The sequence below is a fragment of the Silurus aristotelis genome (assembly GCF_946808225.1).
Source record: "Silurus aristotelis genome assembly, chromosome: 7".
NCBI classification, from domain to species: domain Eukaryota; kingdom Metazoa; phylum Chordata; class Actinopteri; order Siluriformes; family Siluridae; genus Silurus; species Silurus aristotelis.
Window position 1 is genome coordinate 24,797,580 of NC_139580.1, and position 26,970 is coordinate 24,824,549.

The window sequence follows — 26,970 nt, forward strand, 5'->3', positions numbered from 1 at the left end:
ATCTTGTTAATGTCTTTGTAAGTGTATCTGCAACCAAATAAATTTCTCCTCCTCTGTCAGCCATTGTGGAACGAAAAACAGCTTCTAAATCCACACAAATATATTTGAGCTTGTGCATTTTGCAAGATCTGACTAGTCTGACATTCTTTCCAAGGAGGTGAAAATGCAGAAGTTACTGTATGCCTGCTAGATGGCCTCGGAGTGCCAAGGTGAAATCTGATTGGTTGAAGCAACATCCCTCAAGCAACTTTACGCAGGACCCCGCCAACAACGCGATGTGACGGCTAACATCTGATTGAATAAAAACAGTAACCTTCACTTACACTCGCTAGAAGCAGCACACCCACGAGAAACTCAATGTAATGAAGAGAATAAACTATTGGAAATAATTTAATGCATATTAATTTTCAGCAGCGAGCAGAGAACACCTCCTGACAGCCCACTACTGCTTTCATCTAACTATGGTCCTAGCCATGCTGTAATTAAAAATGGTGCAAGACCTTCATAATTAAGCATTCAACAGTGCTGTGGTATTTAGTGTGCAGGATGAATGTGTGGTGGTTATTTAGCATAAGCTGCTCCAGACACAAGATAAGAACGCAAATAATAGTCCATTGTTTGCTTACTGATGCATAACAGGATTTAAAAAAAAAAAAAAAGCGACAGAAAGAAAATTCATATGTTGTCTTATTTCCTATACAAACACTGACAGAAATATTAATAAAAATAAACAGCTGTATTGTGCATGCTTTATGCATAGTTTTATGTATGGTTTATTACCTTGTGAAAAGAATATCAGCCTCATGCCTTAAAGGATGATAAATATTATTGCTGTTGTCTTCGGGAGTCACCTCTTCCCCATCACTACAAAAAATAAAATCATTGTTAGGGAGCTAAACATGAATAAAATCCACAAATCCTGTTTTTTTCACCAATTCATTCACCTGCCTATTATCACCCATCAGCTGGCATTCCCTTACTAAGGACTAAAGGGTTAGGCCTAAGGACTAAGGCCAAATGCATCTTTTCAAAAGTAATGCTCATGCATTACAAAAGTAATTGGAGACATGGAGATCTGCCCTTTTCTCCACACATAACCTCACAATGTCATAGTTATTGACAAGGAAAAAAGAGTTGCCCTCTTGGCTTCTGGATGTGGCATTGTCAAGATTTAAACAATATGTGTTGCACCACATTACACACAGTGAATATGAATGTGCCTTTTCTATGTAATGTCTGAATGCACTTTTTAAACACTAATATATTTTACCTGGAGGCATTCAGCAAAACATGTATGTAATCCATAAAGAGTGATCTGCTCAACTCGAATTCCAACCGGAAGGTCACCTAGAATAAAACACACAGTATTTACACAGCAGTCTACATTATTAAATCAGATCTAAAATAACACATAACGCAACGCCGTCAAACAGTGTCAGGGATCCACCAGCCACACCTTCACCTATCACTCCAAGCAGCTCTCCCACTTACTAATCAGCTACACCTGGCCCTCATCAGTTCCCATGCTACTTAACCCCCGTTCCTTCACCAGCATTAAAAATTGGTAATAAAGTCAATATTTCTAATAAAAAATTATTGAAACAGATTATACATGTACTTTACTACATAGGAAAATAAAAGCCAATCTTAAAATTTCATTGTAGGCACCGGTCGCTTCAACCAGTCTCCTTGTCTTCTGAAGAAAGTTGTTTGGGATATCCCTTAGAACCTCCTGAATCTGCTCTGTGCCTCTAAGTCCTCTAGTGTGCGATGCTTTGTCCTGTACACCTCCTCCTTTGTGTAGCCCCACAGAAAAAAAAATCTCTTCTTGTAGGCCATTAACGACGTCCACGTCGTCCCAGCCAACCTCCTGGAAAATGCTGGTCTAACCATGCACACACAGTAAGAGCAAAATGGGACACCATCCTGCATGCTAATAATTTCGACAAGTTCTATAGCCATTAAATATTGCCTAGTTACTTTTTGCCCACCATGTATTGAACTCGCAGGACTGAAAAGATTAAGAATTCTGCAAAAGAAAGTGCAAAAAGGCTTTCAACAGATTGAACATAATATATGGTAAAGCAGAGAATTAGAAGTAGCAATAAGGAAAACTGATCTAAGTAGACTCTGGATGAATCTTTATTGTAAATAGGATATTTGAAAGATAAATGTCTTGTCTACATAAAAATTTGTCTAAGAATTAGTATTAACATTTCTAAGAATTGCATACTTTATTGGAATCCACGCATAACCATCTAATAGATGAACAACTATTGTATCTGGATTGTAATTGTATAAAGTAAGCTAGAATTAATTTATGTCTCTGCTGATTTTCTACAATTTCGCTGCTGATTTTTGCATTGTTAGCGGAGCCCTGACCTTTCATTCTTTAGCATGTTTATGCTACACTAAGGGATGTAACATCTTGGAAAATTCCAAGGAAAGATGGAAAAATGGAGGAAAATGCCTTCTCAACTAAGAATTCCTATTCATAATTCCTTCAGCATGTGACATCAAATGAACATGGCTGCTCACAGTATGAACAGTAAACAAAGAAGTATATGTTCCATGTATCAGGAGTTTTCTTAAATGAAATCAACACATAGGCATGCTTGCTTGTTGGAAATCCATAATATATACTATTCAATGTCTGACATATTTTATTTATTTCAGTTAGCTTGCCACTCTGTAGCTGAATGCAAAGTCAAAAAAGTATTTAATTGAACTTCTGAGGTAGCAAAGGCAGCATTTGTCTTACCTGAGCAAGAGACCTCAGCAGTGGAGCACTGACATTGCAATTCCTCTGTAGACTGCTGAAGACATGTTCTCCTGCTTCACACTTGATTTCTACATCAGGAGGCATCTGGAATGCAAGAGAATTAATAACCCTTAAATTACTTTCTACTTTAAGCCACTCTATATTCCTAACTCATCATCCCTCTATCAGTCTATCAGTCTAAGGTATTAGCTGTGCAAGTGATACGATTTGACTGGCTTACAGATAAACACAATGTCTCTCCAACCATAATATCAATATATAAGTTAACTCATTCATTCATTCATTCATTCATTCATTTTCTCCCGCTTATCCGTAATTCGGGTCGCGGGGGCAGCAGTCTAAGCAGGCCCCCGCCTTCGACTGCTGCCCAATCCTCACAGCACCGTCCCTTACGGTCCCTCCTGCAGGTGGTGAGCCCACGGGAAGGCGGTCCCACGTCACTCCGACGTCACGGACCTTGATATTTTCCTCGTAAGGGACCCCTGGAGCATAGAGGGTTAAGGGCCTTGCTCAAGGGCCCAAGTTAACTCTATCTATAAAATTTTTTTGATTTTATTTTCTAGAACAACCCTGGCCACCGTGAACGTCCAAAATGTCTCGCATTGTGTTTGTATGTCCTTGCCTTCACAATCAAGCTGGAGAAGTGAAGGTTTGCTGAGTAAGAAATATGAAGCTGTGTGATGTAGGCGTTTTCTCCTCTGTTCTCCAGTCGACCCTCCACCAGCACTCTTCTCCTGCTGGTTTCTACTACACGTTCATTGTCCACCCTCTCCCCTGTCGGGCCACACATTGGGCACGTAGCACACTTTCTCAAAGCACAAAACTGTCTGAAAACAAGAAATGAAACAATATAAGGCTGCCAGAGAGCAATACATAGCAGAATTGTTAAAATTTTTCGAAGTTGATATGGAGCGTTTCTCAGATCGGAAATTAAATCAAAACTACTTGTTTAAGCTCCACATCATGCAGTCACTTGTGCATATCATTAAAGCATTTCTCGTTGCTTTGGACAAATTCTGAATGCTTTGGTACATTTGTTTAATTGATTGTGTACAATTGTCTGCTGTTTTCTACATTATCAATTTTGATCAAAATATATTATACTGGTTCTTATCTGAATAGTATTAACCCTGAAAACATCTAGGCATCAGTTTATTGCATACGGTAAGTCAATGAATACAAAATAGTAAAAACCTGATGTCATAATCTATCAAGCTTATCTTCTTCACATTAAATTGAAAAATTGATTGTAAATGTGTCTTGTATTGTTGAACTGTACAGATGAATCTTCATTAATAAAAATAGATCAAAGGTGAATATTGTGAACCTTTATTTGGCGAGTATATACCAATCAGGCACAACGTTATGTCCACCTGACTTATATTGTGTTGGTCCACCTTTTGCTGACAAAACACTTCTGAACAATAACTTTAACAGCATTAACTTCTTCAGCAATTTGAGCTTCAGGAGCTCGTCTGTCGTATCGGACAACACGGGCGAGCCGTCTCTGGTTCACTACTGATCCTTTCCTGGACCACTTTTGGTCCAAAAAACCCAGTTTTCTAGACATTACAATTTGGCGCTTGTCAAACTCACTCAAATCTTTACGCTTGCCCATTTTTTCTGCTTCTGACACATCAACTTTGAGGACCAAATATTAACTTACTGCTTAATAATATCCCACCCACTAACAGGTGCCACTATGAAGACATAATTGTTATTTACTTGACGGTAATAATGTTATAATGTCATAATTTTATGCTTGATCGGTGTATATATACAGAGCAAAACACAGAATTACAATTTCTGAAAATGAATGAACAAACAGAAAAATAAATTAACAGTAGTATAGTACAGTTAAAGTGAGAATCCTGTCTGGTCTCTAGCAAATAAATATACAGGTTTTTGCATTTGCAAGAAATCCAATGTGTGGTGCTGTTTGTACAAATTGAGAAAAACTCTATATTCAATGTGTCTAAGAACACAAAATCCGTTGCGTTTAAGAGTGCAATTCCACAACTACATACCTACGATCCAGAAGGTCAGTGCTGCTCTGTAGAAACAAGTTAGGTGCACATTGATTATCTTCCTCACACCCATTCCAGAAAGGCAGCTAAGAAATAAAACACATTTAAACAAACATTAGGAAATAGCATTCCAGCAGTAAACAATGTTTAAGACACTTTATCTTAGTGTACTTTTTTTTTATTGAGTCACCTCTAAGCGTAGCGAGGTGGACCAACCATCATCCATTACAGGGCCTTCATCAATGTCCTGCAGACCCACATCAAAATTAAACACTACTGGACGAGTGTAATCAGCAGTTTCCTATAACCACACACACACATACACACACAGACTTTAATACTTAGCCCTTCAATCTATTCAAACATGGAATAATACATTGCAAAAATTCACAAGATGGATATATGGATTTAATATCCTATAACTTAATAGATGTCAGATGTCAGACTCACGTGCACATGGAAGTAGATGTGCTCGCAGTATGGTATGTCTGGTAGGACAGTGATATTTGCAGAAGGCTGTACTTCAGTGTTATCTAGCACTGCTCGGGGGCTGTAGCGTCTTTCCTCAAAAGCCCAGCTCTGTTTCAGAGCTGCAACAACAAGAGGAAGAAATCAAACTGAGATATAATCAAAAATAATAAGACGAATTCTTAATAACTTCATTACTAGCATTTGTGTCTTTGTTTTTTTCTTTTTTTTTAAAAGAAGCATGCTATTATTCCTTTCAACAGAGTTTAGGCTGATGGTTTAATATTTTTATTGTGTGAATCAGTGTTGATTTATTAATTCATAGCGACTTTAAGCACTTTTGTACATCGCTTCAGATAAGGGCATCTGCGTAAATGTAAATGTATTCACGAGTAAAGTTCGAGTATTTCAATATATTTTTATTTAAAAAAAATCTAATTAAAAAGCATTTTAGATCCTCCACCTACATGTACATCCACTATATGAACAAAAGTTTAAACATCTAATTCCACATTTTGTCCCTCTTTTCTGTTATAATAACCTCCACTTTTCTGGGAATAAATTCCACTATATTTTGGAGTGTGCTGGTGGATATTTGCCTTAATTCAGTATTTTTTATTATAAAAATGTAATTATTTAAAAAAGTTTTAATTTGTATTATTTTCAAAATTGTACATAAATACTAAAGACGTTCACACTATGAAAGGACACAAATAGAATTATATAGTAAACAAAAGAGTTTTTTTAAGAAAAAACTTTAATGACAGCTTTGCACACTCTTGGCATTATGTCATCAGATTCACAAAGTAGTCACCTGGAATGGTTTTCCAAAGCATTTTCCAAAAGGGTTGAGTATTTGTTGGCTGCTTTCCTTCACTTTCAAAAAATCTCAATTGGATTCAGATCGGGTGATTATGGAGGTAAGGTCATCTGATGCAGCACACTATCACTCTCCTTATTGCACAAATAGCTCTTACATAACCAAGAGGTATGTTTGGGGTCATTGTACTGCTGAAACCCAAATGATGGTCCTACTAAGTGCAAACCAAATGGGATGGCATGTTGATGCAAAATGCTGTGGAAGCCATGCTGGTTAAGTGTGGCCTCAAGTTTGACTAAATCACCAACGTGTCACCAGCAAAGCACCCTGCTTCATGCTTCATAGTGGGAAACACAAATTCAGGAACCGATTGTTCACCCTCTGTACGTCTAACAATGACATGGCAGTTAGAAACAAAAATCTCAGATTTAGACTAATCAGACCTAAGGAGAGTTTTCCACCGATCTGATGTCCATTCCTTGTGTTTCTTGCCCAAATATGTCGGTCACTTCAACTCCGGGAGGCATTTATGTGGGCTCTAATTTGAGGTGTTGTAAATCAACGATTTTTGAGGTTGGTAAATCAAATAAGCTTTTCCTTTGGAGTAGAGGTAGCTATTGGTCTTTCTTTCCTGTGACAGTGCTAATAAGAGCCTGTTTTATCACAGCATTTGATGGTTTTGGCAAATGCATAATTGTTTATAAGGTATTCAATAAGATTGTGGTCAGAGCTCTATAGCAGGCCACTTAAGATTTTTGAACACTTTTTTTCTCTACTTATAAATGGCCAAATAAAAGGTCACCAAGTGTCAACTTTGGTGGATCTCTGGTTTAAACTGCTACCTACATACTTACAGACCTTCTGTCTATGCACACTTCTTTAAAATCCAGTAGGTCTTCAGATCAGAGATTGTTGATAGTTCCAAAGGCAAGACTAAAGTATTTGCTAAGGTAGTTACACTGAAACTGTGTCAACCACCTTCATTGATTTTAAATCTAAGCTAAATACACATTTGTCTTTGGCATAAACATAATCTCCTGCACTGTTTATTAAATGATGTTATATCTTTATTACTGTACAGCACTTTGGTCAACTTCCAGCTGTTTTAAATTGTGTGTAGTAATAAACTGACATTGGCAATGGCATTATCTGGGTTTAAAAGCTCTCTTCTCTGTGGGATTTATTGTCTAATTAACTAACTTTATATCCAACTTAGGCCCATTTTGCTTCACTGATGCACAGAAGTTGATCACTTGAGAAAATGAAAATTTGCTAGCAAGGTTTAAACCATTTAAGCAGAATGACAGATTTTATCAGCATGTTAAAAAACCCATTAAATCTTTGCCAACAGAATGTTTTGAATGAATTCTGAATAAAAACATTTCAACATCACTTATGTTTTCTTGAAAAAGTAGAAATTTCAAAGGATATTTTTGGCAGAAAAACTTTTTTTCATCATTTTTTCCTGTTTTTACATCATTTATCACCAATGAAAAATAAACAGATATATATCATCCCTTGTCTACCACTAAATAAAAAATTATTTTGGGGTTAATAATTGATCCTCTACTAAAGGAAACACTTCTGACAAAATTTCTCCAAAGATCAGGTTAAATCATCTACTGATTCCGACTGAGAAAATGCCAGCCAAGTGTTAAGCCTGAAGCCTAATATGAAAGAGGTGTGTGTGTGTGTGTGTGTGTGTGTGTGTGTGTGTGTGTGTGTGTGTGTGTGTGTGTGTGTGTGTTGTGTGAGAGAGAGAAAGAGAGAGAGAGAGAGAGAGACAGAGACAGAGACAGAGACAGAGACAGAGATTTTTATAAATTAGATCCAGATGGGGACTGAGAAAGAAAAGAAAAGCAGACACTGTTTTACGCTGGTTTCTATGGTTGTGTTTGCTGTGGCATAATACTACATTAGGAAAAAAATTCCATTATAAAAAAGTGATCCTTCATAAACACATCTGATGAAGATTTCACACAGCTTCAGTTTAGTGGAAAATACTACACAATATTTCTTGCCTGTGCTCCTGTGTCTATAGACAGACAACTGGTTGCAGAGACAAAAGTAATATAAATTGTCATCATGTCTCTAAGATATTTTTACAAAGTTGAGTAACTGTAACTACGTACCCACTCTTTGCATGTCTGGCATCGGAGTTCGAGCCTTTACCGTGATACAGACCAGGGCTGCCATGCAGGTCACCTCTTTTCCACCTCGTACACAGTCTTTGTTAAACAGGTTTATCTTTGATGGCTCAAAGTGAGCATCGAGGTGAACACGAACCACGCTGCGAGACCTGCTCAATTAAATCAGAAGCGAGGAGTAAATAGTTTGTTGTCTTTATAAAGGTTTTATGCTTGTCACATGTGCTTTATAGCACAGTGAAATTATTTCTCCACATATCACAGCAATGTTAGGAAGCTGGTGTCAGAGCACAGGATCAGCCATTATATAGTGCCCCTGAAGCAGAGAGGGCTAAGGGCCTTGCTCAAGGGCCCGAAGAGTGGCAGCTTTGTGATACCAAGGCTTGAACCAATCACTCTCACACACACATACACACACACACACACACACACACACACACACACACACACACACACGTTACCGAACAGAGCCCCTATGCAGTGGTATTAGAAGATTCATCTTATGAGTTTCTATGAGCCATGGACTCACCAGAGTAAGACGGCAGCACCGAGAGCACCCACAGACAAATCAGTCAGTCCATCTCCATTAAGGTCCATCACACAATGTACACTGCGACCGAAGTACTGCAGGCCTGGGAAAATGTCTACAGCAGCGATTCTCTGACATAAAATATATTACAAAGAAGGGAGAAAAAAAAAGCATTTAGAGAATAAGAAATCTATGGCAGTGTGAATTAAAGTAATGTCAATCCATAACAACTTTGTATTCTACCTGCTTATACTTTGGCTGAATCCCATTGTGGTGGCTGTAGAAGAGATAGATTGCACCACCGTGATCATCCTCTAGAGGGGCACCTACCACCAGCTCACCATAACCATCTCCGTTCACATCTGGCATGGAGGACATGGCTGAGCCGAAACGAGAGTTATAAGCCCTATCTGATGGCTCAAGAAAACCTTCCAGGTCAACAGGTCCCTGCAAAGACGGGAAAATGAAAGCAATTAGAGGAAGAATATAGAATATGTTTTGCAGTGTTTGGGGCATCCAGGAAGCTCAGTTTTAGAAAAAAGAAATGCTTTTTTACTACTGACCTGATGGTCTAATCTGTAAATGTAGACTCTGCCTGTTTCCCAGCCTCTGCTGAAGTACATAGGAGCAGCCACTAAAAGCAGATCAGTCAATCCATCCTCATCCTGATCCAGTGGAGTTACCTCACTACCATAATATGAGCCAATCTACACAAACACAGAAACAGTCAACAAATATTAAAACAATAAACTTTTCTTGATCATTTCGTCACACATCAAGTCCCCTTTGTAAGATGTTCAGAGACACACAAGACACACAGTCTGACAGCAATTCACCTTCTTATACACACACACACACACACACACACACGAGCCGCACATGTTCTATAGCGTCAGCTCCCATCTGGACTAAGGGGCTGAGTCTAGACCTTTACACGATGTCTTTCACTTCTAAATGTGTTCTTCGTTAAAAACCTCAAAAACGCCTCCAAACAACACCGCTATTACCAATCAAATGATGATACCACAGTAACCTTGGATACCGAGATCAATGTCCATCTGCAGTAAATGAAGAATGAGCGAGAACATAATTGTTCCGATACACAGTTCTTGCCAGTGTCAGGCCTTAAAGCCTCTGGTTTTGGACTGGCTAAATTTTTCTGTGCACTGATAACTTTCAGTTTAGGAACTATTCCAAATAAGAAAGAAAAAGGCCTGCTTGGTTAGACACTCCACTATACCAGAGGTAATAAGTAACAAAGTACAAATACTTTGTTACTGTACTTAAGTAGATTTTTCTGGTGTCACTACTTTACTTCATTATTTATTTTTCAGACAACTTTTTACTTTCTTTCATTTTTTTTTTTTACACAAAGATTTGTAGCTTACATTTCCAAAAGGGTCGTTACTTTAGTTTTATTCTATTTGGTGACATGATCAATATTTTTTTCCACGATTAGGCATAACATTATGACCACCTGCCTAATATTGTGTTGGTCCCTTTTTTAAAGTCCTGACCTATCGAGCATTAACAGCAGTAACATCTTCAGCAATTTAAGCTACAGGAGCTCGTCTGTTGGATCGGACCACACAGGCCAGACTTCACTCCCTACGTGCATCACTGAGGCCTTGGCCGCCAATGACCCTGTAGCTGGTTCACCACTGTTTCTTGATTGGACCACTTTTGATAGATACTGACCACTGCAGACTGGGAAACCCCACAAAGCTGCAGTTTTGGAGATGCTCTGACCCAGTCGTCTAAACATCACAATATGGAACTAGTGAAATTGTCCATTTTCCCTGCACATCAACTTTGAGGACAAAAATGTTCACTTGCTCCCTGATTAATCCCACCCACTAATAGGTGCCATGATGAAGAGATAATCAGCGTTATTCACTTTACCAGTCATAATTTTATATTGTCACAATGTTATGCCTGATTGGTATACATTTACAAATACAGTAAAATAGTATAATAAGATATATATTGAAAGAGTAAGTAAATCTGTGAGCATATTTACCTGCTGTCCTGTTAGAGAGTGTAGTATGGTAAGGTTGCCCGTGTTGGTAAGAGTAAAGATGATCACTTTGCCTGTGTGGTTATACCGAGGAGCTCCTGCCACATACAGCTGGCCATAATGTGCTGACACTATTGAGGACACCACATAACCTAGAGTAGAAGAAATACACACAAAACATTCACCAAAACTGCCTCATTTTCAGAAGGCTAGTTCTCTAATGGTGGAACCGTACACTATTTGGACAAATTTTTTGAATATCCTATTCCCCATTTGCTTTTATAATACCATTCACTCTTCTGGGCCCTTTTAATTAGATCTTGGAGTGGGCTTGTGGATATTTGTGATCATTCAGACACAAGGGTGTTAGTAAAGTAACGTACTGATGTGAGGTGAAGTAAGGAGATCTGAGGTGCAGTCAGTGTTGCATTGCATGACATTCATTTGAGAAAGGGTTGTTGATCTCAGGTTTCCACCCAATCAAATTTCGATATTTAAAGCAACAATTCAAAGTTGTCTCCATTATGGTAGAAGGTGATTCCAGAGTTAGGTGCAGGGTAGTTTTTAAATATTGCTCATTTAAAATTCAATATTTTATTTGTACTTTTATTTTAATTTGCATAAATTTTTTCTTATCATCTATGGTCAGTAATGATTTCTAAAGAGTAATCATTTTGATTTATGATTGTTGCCTCAATTCATTTTAGTTATTGTCTTTTAAACCAATGCATCAGTCTGAATCTTTTCAATTACTTTTCTATTAATATTGTTTTTGTTGCATTTTAATAGAGAAAACCTTATATTTAAATGTTTAATTCAATATAGTTTTATTCACAAACATAATGTACTGCATCATACCACATGCACAGTTTCCAGTGGTGGACAGAAACAAAGTAAATATATTTTTTTTTACTGTATATACAGTAAGTAGATTTTTCATGTAGAAAATGAAGTATTTCCATTTGGGGAGACTTTTACTTTAACTTCACTACATTTCAAAGTTAAATATCGCACTTTTTATTCAAATAAATTTAGCAAAATCAGTCATTCCTTTTTATTTATGGGTGGATAAAAATGTTACTGGTCAAGCACACAGCAATCCACCAATTAGGGAAGAGAGCACTCCGTTTTTGAAGTAGTTAAAAAGACCGTTTTGGGCTCATAACTTTATTAGATATCAATCAGTGTTTGAATCATCAATATCATTCTATTCATAGATTGGTGTGCTTAGAGTGATATTAGAGTCTTTTCACATAAACTAAGTTGATTAAACAAAGAGTCTTGTGACAAAAATGATAATAGGGACATTATAGCCATAATACTATAATACATAGCCAACAAACCATAGTACTCTGGATACTTTTGTACATTTGAAGGTAAATACTTTTGTACTTTTACTCAAGTGAAAGTTTAAAAGGAACACTTTTACTGTAGTAATATTTTACAGAGTGTATCTCTACTTTCACTCGAGTACATGGTTTGTATACATCCACCACTGACAGTTTCTGTCTCTCACCCAGGTAAGCTCCGTGGTTCTTCAGCTCCTCAGGAAACTCTTTAAGGTATGAGGACTTAGGAGGGATCACGTTACCATTCTGTGTCTGTTTGAGGACTGCGCCATTCCACTCATAAGCCCCTACAGCACCTACCAGAACACCATCCTAGACACATGAACACACAACTTTAGGTATTTGTAGAATTGACACTTAAGCAGTTTATTCAGTGACCATTTTTCTATTATCAATATTTTTCAGTATAAACGGCAAACATGCATCTATAAAACAGAAATCTTTAATAAATTCTTCCTGCAGCAGGACTTTGATTTAATGATCTAAAAAAAAAAAAGGGTAGTACTGAGTCTGGACTGGAATAAAATCATCTACTTTAACATAGTGTGCTCTGGCTGTTCTCTCTTACATAACCTATTTGTAATGGCAAAATATTTTGCCCTTATAAATGAAAAAGCAGATACCCATCAAAAAGAAAATACAGATTATCCCATGGTTCGACTTGCGATGGTTCGACTTGCGATTTTTCGATCTTACGAAGACGATAGCGATACGACAAAATCGGAAAAATATTAACGTTTTGCGATACGTTGGATGCGAAGCTGGGATGAGCGAATCTCCCGCCCTGTGAGATGCCCCACTCTCGCTAGCAGTTGACGGAGTAAAGTTGTCTCGGTGTGTATTTTTTTCTGTTTCAAACAGTTTCAAACAGGTGGAGTGGTGAAAAAAAAGAAGAGAAAAGCCATCAGTTTAGAGCAGAAAATAAAAATTATAAATCAGCATGAAGCAGGAAAGGCCGTCACAGTCATAACGTATCTCCATCATAAGTAGAGGACTATCTGTAGTTTAGAGTAATATACAACTTCTTTCAATTCTGTAATGGCTTTAACAGTTATCTAACTGGTATTCTGCATGTGAAAGGAGTTATACAGATTTTAGAAAATGGAGCAGGTGTGCTGATATTGACTCACTGTGGCAAGAAAAATGTGCATGAAATTTTTCTTGCCACAGTGAGTCAATATCAGCACACATTAACGAATACACAGGTTTTTTCTTAAATATAAGGAAATATAAGAAATAGAAATACAAGGCAATGAAAAACAGAGAGTACTCTTTCAAATAAGTATAATATAGAGAAGAATAGCACAGCCAACCTATTGTATCATATTTGGGGCCATGTGTGTTTGTGCTCTTGCCAGAAAGTCATCACCGTATTACCCTCAGTACCCTAGCGCTTAACCCGAACTTAACTCTGTTACAAAATGTTTTTTCCACTGCTAGATCAATTCCTTAATGAAAGAATTTTGGCTCAAGTTCACAGGTAAATTAAAAACTGCACTGACACTAGAGTCAGTGCTGCAGCTGTCAAGAAATAAAGGAGAACTGTGCAAAAGCTCCCAGCTCACACAGCAGCCAACTATTCTTTCATAGATCGTCGACGTGGACAGTTTGACTGACTGCCACAGCACATTTGCACAGTAAACTCCCTCAGCAATATCAGTTCTATGATACGGGCTCAGATTCTATGATCTCAGAACCTGTTATGTTTCTATAATGATTTATTTTTTCTATTTTGTGTCTGGGATACAACTGAGGAAAGAAAAGGTTTATATGGATTTTTAAAACAGAAACAGCACAGTATATTTGTTTTTACGCTGGATGCCCTTTCTAACCCAACCCTCCTCATTTATCCGGGCTTGGAACCGGCAATAAGGTTTGTGCAACCCTAATGGCTGGGGTTGGTTCCCTGACCGGGGACAGGCAAACAATATTTAATCAGACATAATCATAATCACAGTCAGTCACTACACGGTCCCAATAAGACCTGAAAACAAAATCAAAAGTCACTCTATTACTCGTTTTCAAAATAGGAAAATCTTTAAACCTGATTCTATGTTTGATCTTAAGCTTTTAATTCCATCCTCAAAATACTTGTACAGATTCATGAAATTCCATGATCTTCTGCACCTCAGGAGGACCATGTCTTTTTTTTCCAGTGAATGAGTCTGAACCAAAGACCACCCTCAGCCAAACAGCAAATGAAAGGAAAATATCCCTGAAAAATGGTTTCTGAAAAAGTGAAAAATGATATGTGAAGTGGAAAATTACTTTTATTCAGAGGGGACTAGGTCTGCAAATGTGATCGTTTAGTGTCTCACAGACTGGAGTGTTTGGCATTAAAGGTAAACAGGAGAGATTTAATATTCCACTTTTGTGCCATTAAGCCAGGCTAGTAAACCAAAATCTCAAATTACAATGATATTTTATTTGTATAAAATTTTGATTGAGAATGCCAATATTTATAATAAAATATATGAAGGCTATATTGTTATGTAACATTTCATACAGTAGGTCACAAGCCAATAAAACAAAACCCATTTATTCTTTTAGATTCAAATGTATAATTACGAGCAGAAAAGCCAACAACAATGTGTTTTGTTTTCATGTCCCTTATTGAAGGGGCCTGACTTCAACAAAACCATATGTGGACTGCTTTTCCTTTAAAAGGGAGAGTGAGAGGGAAAAAAAAACTTTCCATTACATTATCTTCACTCTTAAACTGCCACTGTTCAGAGTAGCAACAGGAATCCAACAGTGTGAGGTACTGTATGACCTTGTAATATTTTTTCCCAGGAAAGTGCTTTTGTCTGCACTGAGGAGAGTCTCCATAAAGCAACTTCAAATTAGACCAAGAATTGGACAGAAAGTTTCTACATGCAGCCTTTTCAATTTCAAATTATTATATAGATGATAAATATACATAAAAAAAGGTATTTTGTCTTATATGAAAAAAAGCAGTGATACTATATACAGTACTTTATACTAATTTAACATATTCTATTATTTGCACTCTAGAATATTTTTATTGTCATTATACTTATACAATGTTGTGTATGTACAATACAATAAAATTAACATGCTCATATATTGAAAATCAATATATAAATGAATATCTTGGAAGCAAAAAAGCTGAATTCAACTAGTACATTTACAGAATTCGGCAGGTGCCCTTATCCAGAGCGACTTACAATTTATCTCATTCATACAACTGAGGAGCTATGGGAAAAAGGACCTTTTTCAGGTCCCTGAAATGGGAGCTTGTTGTGTAGTATCCCAATGATTTTGCCACTCAGCCACCCACTGCCATATACTAATTACATATGATCGTAAGTTATAACATTAAATTAAGCTAGACCCTATTTATTATGGCACTTTTCTTGCTTTCAGCTCAGGCGAAAAATATTTCCCCCAAGTTAATTTTGCACTTCATTTACATACACTGTCGTGTCCCTGATTCAGGAATATTATTTGTGACAATTCAAAACTATCAGAGTGAAAAAAATCTATGCTATTTATTAGTCAGTCATATATGATTTCCTTTAAAGCAGAGCTGATGTTCAAGGAACAAACTTACCTCCACGATGTGTGAGGAAAAACCTGCCTGGGACATCTGTAGTCCAAAGGTAGTTCCATTTTGACTTGTGCCTATGGAGTCATGGTAGATTTTTATGATTCTAGTCTGATAGGCATGAAATTCATAAACTGCCGATACATACAGTAGAAACACATAGCACAAAAGTATTCATTGTAAACATTCTACGTCTTCATATCAGACAAAGTATTTATATAAACATCACAAATCTTTTTATAGTGATTGAACTAAACGTTACCCTCTAGGCTGAAGATCTTCTCCCCCAAGGCATCCACAATGTCCTTCAGAGCAGATTCATCTGTCACACTGAAGAAATGTTCTTCGGGGTCAGTGGCAATGAATTTGATCTCTTTCAAGAACGCTTCGGGGTTGATCCCACGGCGGTTGTAGTAGCCAAGCACCTGAGGACACCATCATGGAACTTGATCCTCATCCACAGCCTCAGGAAATACCATTGTAACCAAGATATATCAGATAAAACCCGTTAACTACAGAGTAAATTTAGTTCTGCAAGATTACCTTTATGCTGTAGGAGTGATTATACTGTGCAGACTGTATCTAAACAGTCTGTGATCACCATCATTAGCCTTGAAGAATATAATTTGAGCACAGATCATTGAAATCCAATGATTCTGATAAAACTACCGAAGAGAATATTTCAGGCAAAGAAGACATGCACTGGACCAGTGCTAAAGGTGAGGTAACTGAAGACACGTGAATTAATAATAAAGGTGGTGATTCTTCTTCTTGTGTTTCTGTGAAGCTAAGTTCAGAGAACTTTCTGCAGACAGACAAGACATAATATTAAGAAAATTCTGAAGCCTCTAAATCTAGTGACTACTGCTTCAAAAGCCAGAGATCCAACTGCCAATTGTGGTTAAGCTTTGGGATGTAAGATTTAGGAATTTTGGCCTATTTACAATAGAAAATAATAACTGCAAGTTACTAACAGAAGAACATTTTAAAATGTGGCTTGGCTGTGTTTTTTGTCCTCGTGTAGATGAATCTTACAGCCATGAGTGCCCCTTCAACAAGAATTCAAGGCACTGAGTAAGATACTTGTATGTTTTGGGAGGCAGTACAAATACTCATAACTCTGAGGATAACAAAACTGTCTGCTACAATTGTAATAACACAATAACCTCTAGTTACCATATCACATTTACTGAGTATGTGTAAAAGAGCAAACCCCCTTATGTTCAGCAATAGCGGGTTGTATAGCTATTATCAATCAGGTAGCTCTTGCTGAAACTTTAGCGTTCTCTGTGCATTGGCAAGTAGCTATTTATTCGGATACTGTTACCTCTTTAGCTAAAATAAGTTTGCAATGAGAAACCAATGCTCACTATTTTCTCACAAAAGCAGAGAAATGCCTTTCTTCTTCAGCAAGAAAGAAACCTCCAATACAATCAACGTTCCTTATCGGGTAAATGAACTTACAATCTCTTGCTGATACACTTTCTTTTTTTTATTAACTGCCTGTCACCACAGGCTTCTTTAATAAAGTTGAGGTGTGGGCAGTGCTCAAATTGAGTCAACTCTTATGGGAGTCACCAGTTGTTGTGTAATTCATATAGTTTTTATTAAAATAATCTTGGGGACCCCCTAAGTCTATTTTTTACTTGTCATGGGGGGGTCCGGATCCCCCTCAGCCACCCTCAATTTGAGCACTGGGTGTGGGGATGTATGTTAGCTGGTGTACCGCATTTACAATTAATTTCCCACTGTAAGCCGGTGTGGAATATGTACTGAAATCATATGTTTAAGAAGTTCTGTATAAGCTTTGCTCCCATTTATATTCACGAGATCACCAGAAGAGATATTTCCCAGAAGAGTAAGCTGATCATGTGTGTCTATGTAGACATTAACAATGCAATGCTAAAGCCAAGTTAAAAAATAATTAATTGCTGGAAATGTTATCTGAGAGGCACACTGCCACACTGGTGCCTGAACATGGGAGCTACTTTAAAACAATGTAATGTAGACATGCATCACAGCCCTTTGTTCAAATCATCCAGTCCTTGACCACAATGCAGAAAAAGCAACAACAGGCTTAAATTCCCTGAAGTATTCTGATAGCATTTCTGGGACCCAGAAAATATAACCAAATAAACGATGCTAGAGCATGTGGAAGCCAAAATTCCAGTGGACACTTCAGAGTCTGTCCTATGAGTTTGAGGCTATCCAGTTTGCTTGGGAACACACATCCAATTAAGCTGACATTGGGGAACAGGCACAATGTTGTCTTGACAGTGAAAATACTAGCCAGTCCTATAAGAAGGATCTGGCATTTTGTTAATTTGATCACCTGGTATTTGTGTAAGGAAACACTTGTGTAAGGAAACGAGCACTAGGAGCTGGAGTTGGATCTGGGTGCAGGTCTTTTAGAGCTGCGCAGAACCAATGAAATTTGGGGGTAGACTGCATTAAATGCTCAAAAAAGTAGAATTCCAAATGCTGATGAGTACTCAAGAAGGTAAACATAAGTCCTAGGTAGATTCAGGCAGACACAGACAATGAAATTCGATGAAGTACTGTAAAGGTTTTTTTTTCGGTGTAGGTAAGATGTGATCAAAATTACTTAATTTCCTTGTCGAGCTCTCGGTGGACGTTCTTTTGTAAAACTCATAGCATGATACTTTACACGTTTTTCACCAGTTTGCTGTGATCATTGGCAAAAAATGTTCAAGGTAGTAGCACTCGCCTTTCTCCTTTCTGTTAAGGCCAAGCAGAGCCACTCATATAAAGAACAATTACATGTCACTATTAAATTTTTACTCAGATCACCTTTACAAGAGCTGGGACAACATGACAGTATCACAAAATGAATAATAAAAAAAACTCTTTCTATGCTGTGGGTTTTAAGCATTATTGAGTAAATAAAACGTTGCCAAAGTGTTTGTACCTACATTAATCCCATGGCTTTAGCAAGTTATGCATTGCAATTAATAGTCCACAGGCAAACTACGATAAAATACTAAATTCTTTTTGAAGAGAATTTAAAATATTACATTTGAAATATCAAGGAATTAACAAAAAATATGGTTTCGATCAGCTAGCAAAACATTATTGTGAACTCCCCTTGTTTGCACATTGATCATGTAATCTTAGCTTGTAAACAATGACACCTGATGTGAAATTTATATTCATTGAGTAGCAAATACATGGTTAAGGAAAAGCAGACTCACAGCGATTCCATACATCGTGATGTTGTCTTTCTCACTCTCTTCAACTGCTTTTGTCAGGTCTGGGCTATCATGCGATTCTCCATCAGTTATCACAATCATCACTTTCCTGGCATCTGGACGTCCCCCTCGCTTAAATGCTTGGGAACTACAATTGACATTAGAAAATAATTTATTCCACAGTAATTAACAAAAATACAATTAAAATTAATTGCATTTGTAAGAATTTTGAAACCAGACTCTGAATAGTGAAATCATAACTAAAACAGAACATGGCAACATGACTGTATACAAAACATGTCTAATATTTTCAATATGAAACAAGACATAAAATTCCCCAAAACAAAACAACATGGCCTGCATTTGGTATACCGTGCAGTACTGATCCCGAGTGCTGTGCGAGTCTCCTCTCCTCCACGTTGGATAATATTCTGGGCTGCACTCACCACTTCCTCAACTGTTTGGAAGTCATTTAGATGGAACTCATGAACCACTCTCTCTCCATACTGCACAACTCCAACCTGTGGAAAGCAGAAAAGCAGGACATAAAATATCTAGAGCAATGGATTTCTGAGTGTCAATGAAAAGTACATAATTAAGAAATCCATGTTAATGGGTTAAATCATGACCCATTTAAATCAAAAGTTAAATTTTATATTATATACCTAATCTTAAGTAATGATCAGCTTGACTGGTAATTTGAATTAAATTGGTATATTTGTAAATCGGTTAATCAAAAGCAATTATTTAACAAAGTTCATTTGTCTGGTGCATTTTAACAATAGACACTGTTGCAAAGCAGAAATCTGGATGTAGATTTAGATCCCAAATGAGCAAGCCAAGTTCCACAGTGGCAAGGAAAGACTCCTGGAGACCACACAAAACCTTGAGAGGAAGCAGACTCAAAAGGGAACCCATCTTCGGGTGACACCCGACAGTTTGATAATAAATCACAGTATACAGTTGGAGAAGAGTAATAACAAAAAGCCAAAGCTCTGGACTGCGAATGATTTAAGCTTATCAAATACTAATTCAAAATTCTTTATAACAGGCCTGCCCAAGATAAATGACAATTTTAATAGAAAGTCTTTTGTGAGTGCCAGGATTAGAAATAAAATCACTAAGGTTGCCATAAATATCCAAAATGGTATTGTATATGTTTAAATAATGAGCCTAACATTTCAAAAATGTTGGATTACTTTCATACAATAAATATTCTGAGAAGGTCTGTGGAATGTTTGTCTGTCTGCTGTGTTTTTTAGTAGTCCTTTGAAAAATCCATTTTCTTTAAAAAAAAAATATTGTGTTAATTGTAGCAATTTAACTGGACTTCAAAAGTTCTCAAATGTTTTAGGCATATGCAATGTTTTAAATGGTATGGTGCAGCATATCAATACTTAATCATGCTCATACTCAATACTTATCAATACTTAATTCTAAATCACAAATACATGATGTAGTGTGATATATAATATCGTAGCAGTCAATAACAATAAGAACAACAATATACATATGCTGGATTAAAGAACACATTATACCAAAGATGACCAATCTAGGGCCCACGGGTGACCTTTGATTTGGGCCGTCATGGACATTTACAAAAAGAGGAAAAATGTAAACAAAAAAATTTTTTTGGGAGAATTTAAATAAGGACTAACATCATGTCTCTCATTATAGGTCACTGAATATCTTTATTAGGCAATAAACTCTACTGTAAAATAAATTAGATTGCTTCTCAATGCACAAAGTTTCACTGATTTAGAACTTTAAAAATAAAACTGCATTAGTTAAGCAGATTACAGAGTCATGTTTATTGATGTATCTTTAAATATTGAATCATAAATTTGAGGGACTATGGCAACTTTTATTTGGTTTGCTTGGTATAATGCAACATTTATTTTCAGTCTATAGCCCTCAATCAAGTTTGATTATAGTCCCATCATAGTTTAGGCATATATAATACAAATAATATTGCATGCATTATACACATAATATATGCCATACAGTGCATTTTTATTCCAGATATCCAAATTCCAACCTATACCAATTCAGTTTATATTCAGTTTAAAACATGACTATGACTAACATACCTGAATCTGTCCTGGACCAATAGAAAACTTTTTGAGGACATTGATTAGGAAGTCCTGCACCTCAAACCAGGGGTATATGGAGTTTGAGCCATCCAGCACTATGACTATATCCATATATGTTTCACATCCTGATAGAAAAAATGCATTTTGTTTAGAGCATTAAGTCAATTAAATTTTTACCAAAATTTCTAATCTAAACTAATGGGCATACAACATTCTGAAGGCAATAAGGAATGAACACAATCTTACTTTGAAAGGCAGGTGCAATGCTGTGTGAGAAGTTAAAATTGCTGTCAACACTGGAGCAGATTCCTGTACTGTATAAGGATGAACCGCATTCGTATGACCATAACGGACCGCAAGCCTGGAGTACAAAACATCTTATAACACACAGAACCAACCTTATTTCCAGTCCAAATTGTTATAAGATTCAGAGCTACATGCAGGTGGAAGTGTAACTTTATTGTGTTATACTGGTTTACATTTTTCCAATTTGTGGCTAGCTGCTATTTTTGTGACCAGAAATGAACTTGCCATACTGATGTGAACAAAGTGGCAAAACATTGGGTGTAACATCCCAACTTTGTCAGCACAGTGGGATTTTCCAACAAATTTGTTCCAGCTTTCCTTTCTTTTAGCAAACAGTATTAGGAATACAATTTAATAATATATTTTGGTACATAAACGAGCCGCACACCTTGCATTAAAGCATGTCACCTTCTTTTTAAAAGAAAGGAGTCGATTATTACTGGACAGCACGCACAAACATCACAGCAATGTATTTTAGGTTACACTTTACAATACAGATAATAAACAGGTGTTTTTTATTGTGCATTCCATGAGGAGGATCATTCAGCACCATCCAATGCTTTTTGTAGTGTATTTCATATAGTGCACTCTTAATTTATATTCTTTTTCATAGAGCAAGCTACATTTAGCTTAACCTTAAATGTTACTTAATGCATTACTTAAAAAACAGGTACTAAAATGTAATTAAGGTAGCCATTGGTCACACATGAATTCATGTGACTCATGGTGTAGTTAAGGTTAGTTTATGATTAGTATATGCCTTAACTCATCATTAGTTCATAATAAAGTTACATTTAGTTTACATATTAGTTCATGCTTATTTATGTACTGTTATTGTAACTTTTTACTGTATTTATTACAACCCAGCCCCTTTTTACAACTATGTAGATTTTCAGTACAAAGCTGCCAGTACTGGTGGTCACAAAAATAACAAGCATACATGTCTAATCTGCTACACTTACAGACTCCATTCCTGTAATCTTGCTACCAGCGTTTATGCTTGCATTATAATCGTTTAACCAGGGCTTATAAATAGCATTATTATAAAAAATCATACCTACCACAAAACTGTTATCCTTTGGATTAGAGGTTAGGGACATCCCAAGTCTCATTTTATCCTTGTGTTCGAATACATTTTTTAGGGTTGTTCCTCCTTTAAGGATAAAAATAAATGATAATATTAAATTCAGTGAAAGTTTTATTTTGCAGAAAAGTATTTCACCAGGAATCCAGAGAATACCTAAGTTGAGGCGTGAACAACTTGTCTCACTCGAGCTATCCAGTGGGCACTTGTACACATCACCGGTCTCATTTTCACCATTCTTCTCAAATGGTGCTCCCACAAGGAGCCTATAAGAAGACAAGGCAAAACACATATGCCATGACTAAGATTTATAATAAAAAACATTACTCAGTTTATAATCATATTACAGTAGAATTTATCCCGACGATGTAATCTGTGATTCAGACGTTTTGCAAAATGCAATAGTTTATATAAAGTAAATGCAAGGTTTTATTCACTCTTGATATTGTTAATTTATTGGCAAATTATAATAAACCTTGCCTGAATTCTCTTGACTTTGCTCTTTACTTATCTTTACTACATTTCCTGAAATTAAAAAGTCATACAGTTTAGGTCATTTGAATAGCTGCAGATCGTATGAGACAGAGTAATGAGTACTGCCACATTGTATAGGAGCAACTTCACTACTTGCATTTTAAGAATAAGTCTTATGAAACTAATGATTTCCAGTAGCCTTGTGCCAAATAATAACACATGGTAGACAAAAAAAATATTAAAAACTGAATTTCTTGGCACCAATCAGCAGAGCCTCATTTCGTGGAAAATGTATCCCTGCTCATAACTTCTTTATCCCTGAATCATAGGAAACCAAAAACGTCACAATCACAATACCATATGTGGTCATAGAATGTGGAATACTGAACTACACAGATTTTTTTCTAGACCAGGACATACTACAGAATTCCTGAATCTGGCGTGCTGCTATGGATTCACGCGCATTCCTGAAGCATCACATGCCAGGAGGTTTGCGTTCTGCCACTGTGTTAAGTTAAACTATGATGAGATGCACAGTGGGACTCTTGAGGGAAAAAAACAAACCACAACACATACTTTCCAGAAGCCACTATTGCTACATGAACTGAGCAGGCAGGTTGGTAGACAAGTGCAAATACTTTCCACTTATTTACCTGCAAACATCAAAGGACAAAACATTTTGTATTCCTGAAGGAATGCAAGTTAACCATCAGGACTGAGAAACCTCAAGCACGAAAACAGGAAGAAGGTTGCCAGCTGGAGTTGAACTGGTGTTACCCTAATTGAGTTACACATTAAGTGTTGTCTACAGAGTTTTATGATACACATGTGGAGCTGACTCAAAGATAATAGTTTTAAACGATAATCAGTGGCAACAACACAATGGACAACTCAGAGCACTTTAAGCACTTTATTCAAAGCAAGCTATTAAAACAAATGAGATTTTGCACAAAGACCTGAAAAATTGGCTTGCAAAGGATGAAAACAAACAAATAAACAAACACACATCCAATTCAATACCATGTGCCCAAATATTAACTTATACCTTTTGTGGAATCATTATGCAGATAAATTACATACATTCAATTCATATTTAGTGTTTGTCACAAAGATGGGCTCAACGAAGCCATGATTATTAGCATCATCAAATTATCAACCTTTTAAAACATGAATCCATTTGTGAGACTTGGTTTGACAATTTGATTTTGGATCCGGATTCAAGTGAAATTGATGGTTCCAAACAAACACCATGTGGAAACTCAATTTTGCATTCGTTCACCTGAGACTGATTGAGCTGATTCTCCTATTCTGGCAATAAATATTTGTGTAATATAAGTGTCCTGAACTTTTATTGTTTATTTCACCTTACCTGGACTGTGTGACAGTTTATTGATGTGAAATGCTCTGAATGAAATCAGGCATGTATTGTGATTGTTTGCTCAGAGGTCTCTGGCAAAGGCCGAACCCAGACTGCCTGCCAGGAGACAGCATTTGGGACTAAATTCAAATCACATAAACTGCTCTGAAAAAATATGACAGGGATGTGTGCTTTACTGTATTATGCGTTACTAGAGTTTTTCGAAGAAATTTGCCATAAATAAAACATCCTCGAATAATATGTAATATACTGAGAAAATTATATATAAATTTTTTTATTTCTAGCGTAAAACAACATTTTGATGCTGAAAAGTCTCAACAAGTCACATGCTGAAACTTTTCATTTTTCTTAACTAATCAAAAAACAGTTTTACCTTGTTTAACTTAAAAATTTCATGCTAGTACTACAAATGGTTGCCCTTTCTACGTATTTCACAGAAACCCGAAATATCTATTAGGAATCCTCACAAATATTTTGTCTAGCACACACAAAAACGTTCTCAAAACTTAAAAGATTTTCTGGGAAGTACCACATAATTTTGCTAGACATATTACTCAGTGAAAAATATCATACCATTTCTGACCAAGTGCCTCGTGTTGCTGCACTGTGTAGCCAAACTGTGTATCTTTGGGTCCTTGGATGATCTGGGCATTCTTTGTGTCAATACTGAAACAGTTTTTCCTCCCTTAAAAAAGAAAAATATAATAAAAAGGCACACATTCACACTTCTTCAGTATAATGACTTAGATAAGAAACATTTCCTACAATTTTCATCCTTGAACAAGAAGTCATATATATACACAGCTGTATACAGTGAATGAAGTAAATAACACTGATTATCTGTTCATTATGGCACCTGTTAGTGGGTGGGATAAATTAAGCAACAAGTAAACATTTTGTCCTCAAAGTTCATGTGTTAGAAGCTGGAAAAATGGGCATGCGTAAGGATTTTAGTGAGTTTGACAAGAACCAAATTCTGATTGTTTGACGACTGGGTCAGAGCATCTCCAAAACTGCAGCTCTTGTGGGGTGTTACCGGTCTGCAGTGGTCAGTATCTATCAAAAGTAGTCCAATGAAGGAACAGTGGTAACCCAGGGACAGGGTCATGGGCGCCAAGGCTCACTGGTGAACATGAGGAGCAAATGCTGGCCCATGTGGTCTGATAGAAGAAGTTAATTCTTGTAATGCTCGATGGGTCATTATTGTTTTGGAAGCAAAAGTGGGACCAACAAAATATTAGGCAGGTGGTCATAATGTGTATTTTATGCCTGATCGGGGTATATACAGGACAGGTTAAGATATAATATATGAGCTAAACAAAAGCAAGTATAAAAATAAACTACAAATAGATTTGGTCTTTCATATCCAAATATCCCTTGTCCTCTTACCCAGTATCTGATTCAGTGATTTAAAGGCATCTGTTTTTAATTAAATAGTTTATCTGCAGAGGTCAGTGAAATGAATACAGGAAGACTTCTTTACTAGTGCCAAGTGAGACTAAAATACCATATCACGCTAATTATTTCAATCTGCTTTATATATTTCATTTCCCCAGAAGGAAGCTGTGAAACCTGAAAATAGATGGAACCGGCTCATTCTCTGACCAAACATAAGGTAAACCGGTCAAGATGATTCTTCATCTGGTATCATGCTGTCTTCTTTCACTCTCTGTTTCCATTTCTTTCTTCTTTTGTCTTCATTAGCTTCAAATGTTCTCTGGGTCTCCATATGTCTCTTTTAAGGAGTATTAAACCAGTGTGCTTCGATCTTCAACCAATCTTGGGAATTGTTCTTAGGCACTTGTTGAGTATGATGAACTCATACATGCAATGTCTGATTATTAAAACTCTAGAATTGTTTACCCGCCCAGTGCACCTGTTCTTTACTATGTATCCCATCAGTTAGTGCAGTTAGGTATCAGTTAGGTATGTATAAGATGTATAAAACAAAGATGCATAGTTAGGTTTTGGTTACATTTTGGTAATACTAATTAAATTGCAAAAAAAGAAATGTAGGTGTTCATCATCTTTTGAGGTGCAGTGTAAACATGCCACTAAGTGACAAGCCAGGAGTTAAAACTGTGACCCAGTAGCAAAGTTGTCATCTAACCTCTTGACAGCACTAGACAGATTTCTTCCTACAAGCGGTTTACTTCAATAGATCCCATATTTAAAATCCCCATACTGCATTTCATATTACCATATGACCACATCATCCCCATCTCACATGCATATTGGTTTGATTAAATCTACATCATAACACATTTTTCCTTCCTACAGCTACATATGTACTCTGTCTTACCTGGGAGCAGGAAGCAGATGGACAGAAGTATGATGAAATAATGCTCCATAAGTGCAGTCGTGCAAAGGTGAGTGTGAGTGCGTGCACGCATGTGTGTGCTGGTTCACAAAACTTTCTGTGATTGGTTTGCTAGACACAACTACTCTGCTGCAGCAGGACTAAATGTGAGGAGGAGTGGCTGACATCAGCAAGGAGGTGCACTGAAACTGCACACTCTAGAATGACAACGAGGCACACACACATTACAATAAACACGTGCCATCAATGTGAGAAAGACAGACAAAAAGAGAGAGAGAGAGAGAGAGAGAGAGAGAAAGAGAGAGAGAGAGAGAGAGAGAGAGAGAGAGAGAGAGAGAGAGAGAGAGAGAGAGAGAGAGAGAGAGAGAGAGAGAGAGAGAGAGAGAGAGAAGTCATTTA

The 26,970-nt window shown here is 36.8% G+C and overlaps 1 protein-coding gene across 1 annotated transcript in view; it reads right to left on the reverse strand.

Annotated features, from left to right (window-relative positions):
* Positions 1 to 26,712, reverse strand: part of itga11b (integrin, alpha 11b) — a 44,016-nt gene extending 17,304 nt beyond the window's left edge. The window contains exons 1-23 of the mRNA XM_083546205.1: positions 26,554 to 26,712; positions 24,825 to 24,936; positions 22,556 to 22,665; positions 22,377 to 22,468; positions 21,256 to 21,370; positions 21,007 to 21,134; positions 19,289 to 19,437; positions 18,920 to 19,064; positions 15,970 to 16,132; positions 15,714 to 15,784; positions 12,307 to 12,451; positions 10,794 to 10,942; positions 9,337 to 9,480; positions 9,017 to 9,220; positions 8,774 to 8,904; positions 8,230 to 8,396; positions 5,260 to 5,399; positions 5,000 to 5,110; positions 4,810 to 4,895; positions 3,405 to 3,609; positions 2,762 to 2,866; positions 1,271 to 1,347; positions 781 to 864 (exon numbers count right to left, since the gene is read on the reverse strand). Of these exons, the coding sequence (XP_083402331.1) occupies positions 781 to 864; positions 1,271 to 1,347; positions 2,762 to 2,866; positions 3,405 to 3,609; positions 4,810 to 4,895; positions 5,000 to 5,110; positions 5,260 to 5,399; positions 8,230 to 8,396; positions 8,774 to 8,904; positions 9,017 to 9,220; positions 9,337 to 9,480; positions 10,794 to 10,942; positions 12,307 to 12,451; positions 15,714 to 15,784; positions 15,970 to 16,132; positions 18,920 to 19,064; positions 19,289 to 19,437; positions 21,007 to 21,134; positions 21,256 to 21,370; positions 22,377 to 22,468; positions 22,556 to 22,665; positions 24,825 to 24,936; positions 26,554 to 26,644 (2,924 nt within the window). The 5' untranslated portion in view covers positions 26,645 to 26,712. The remainder of the gene's footprint in view (positions 1 to 780; positions 865 to 1,270; positions 1,348 to 2,761; positions 2,867 to 3,404; positions 3,610 to 4,809; positions 4,896 to 4,999; positions 5,111 to 5,259; positions 5,400 to 8,229; positions 8,397 to 8,773; positions 8,905 to 9,016; positions 9,221 to 9,336; positions 9,481 to 10,793; positions 10,943 to 12,306; positions 12,452 to 15,713; positions 15,785 to 15,969; positions 16,133 to 18,919; positions 19,065 to 19,288; positions 19,438 to 21,006; positions 21,135 to 21,255; positions 21,371 to 22,376; positions 22,469 to 22,555; positions 22,666 to 24,824; positions 24,937 to 26,553) is intronic.
* Positions 26,713 to 26,970: the final 258 nt, after the last annotated feature.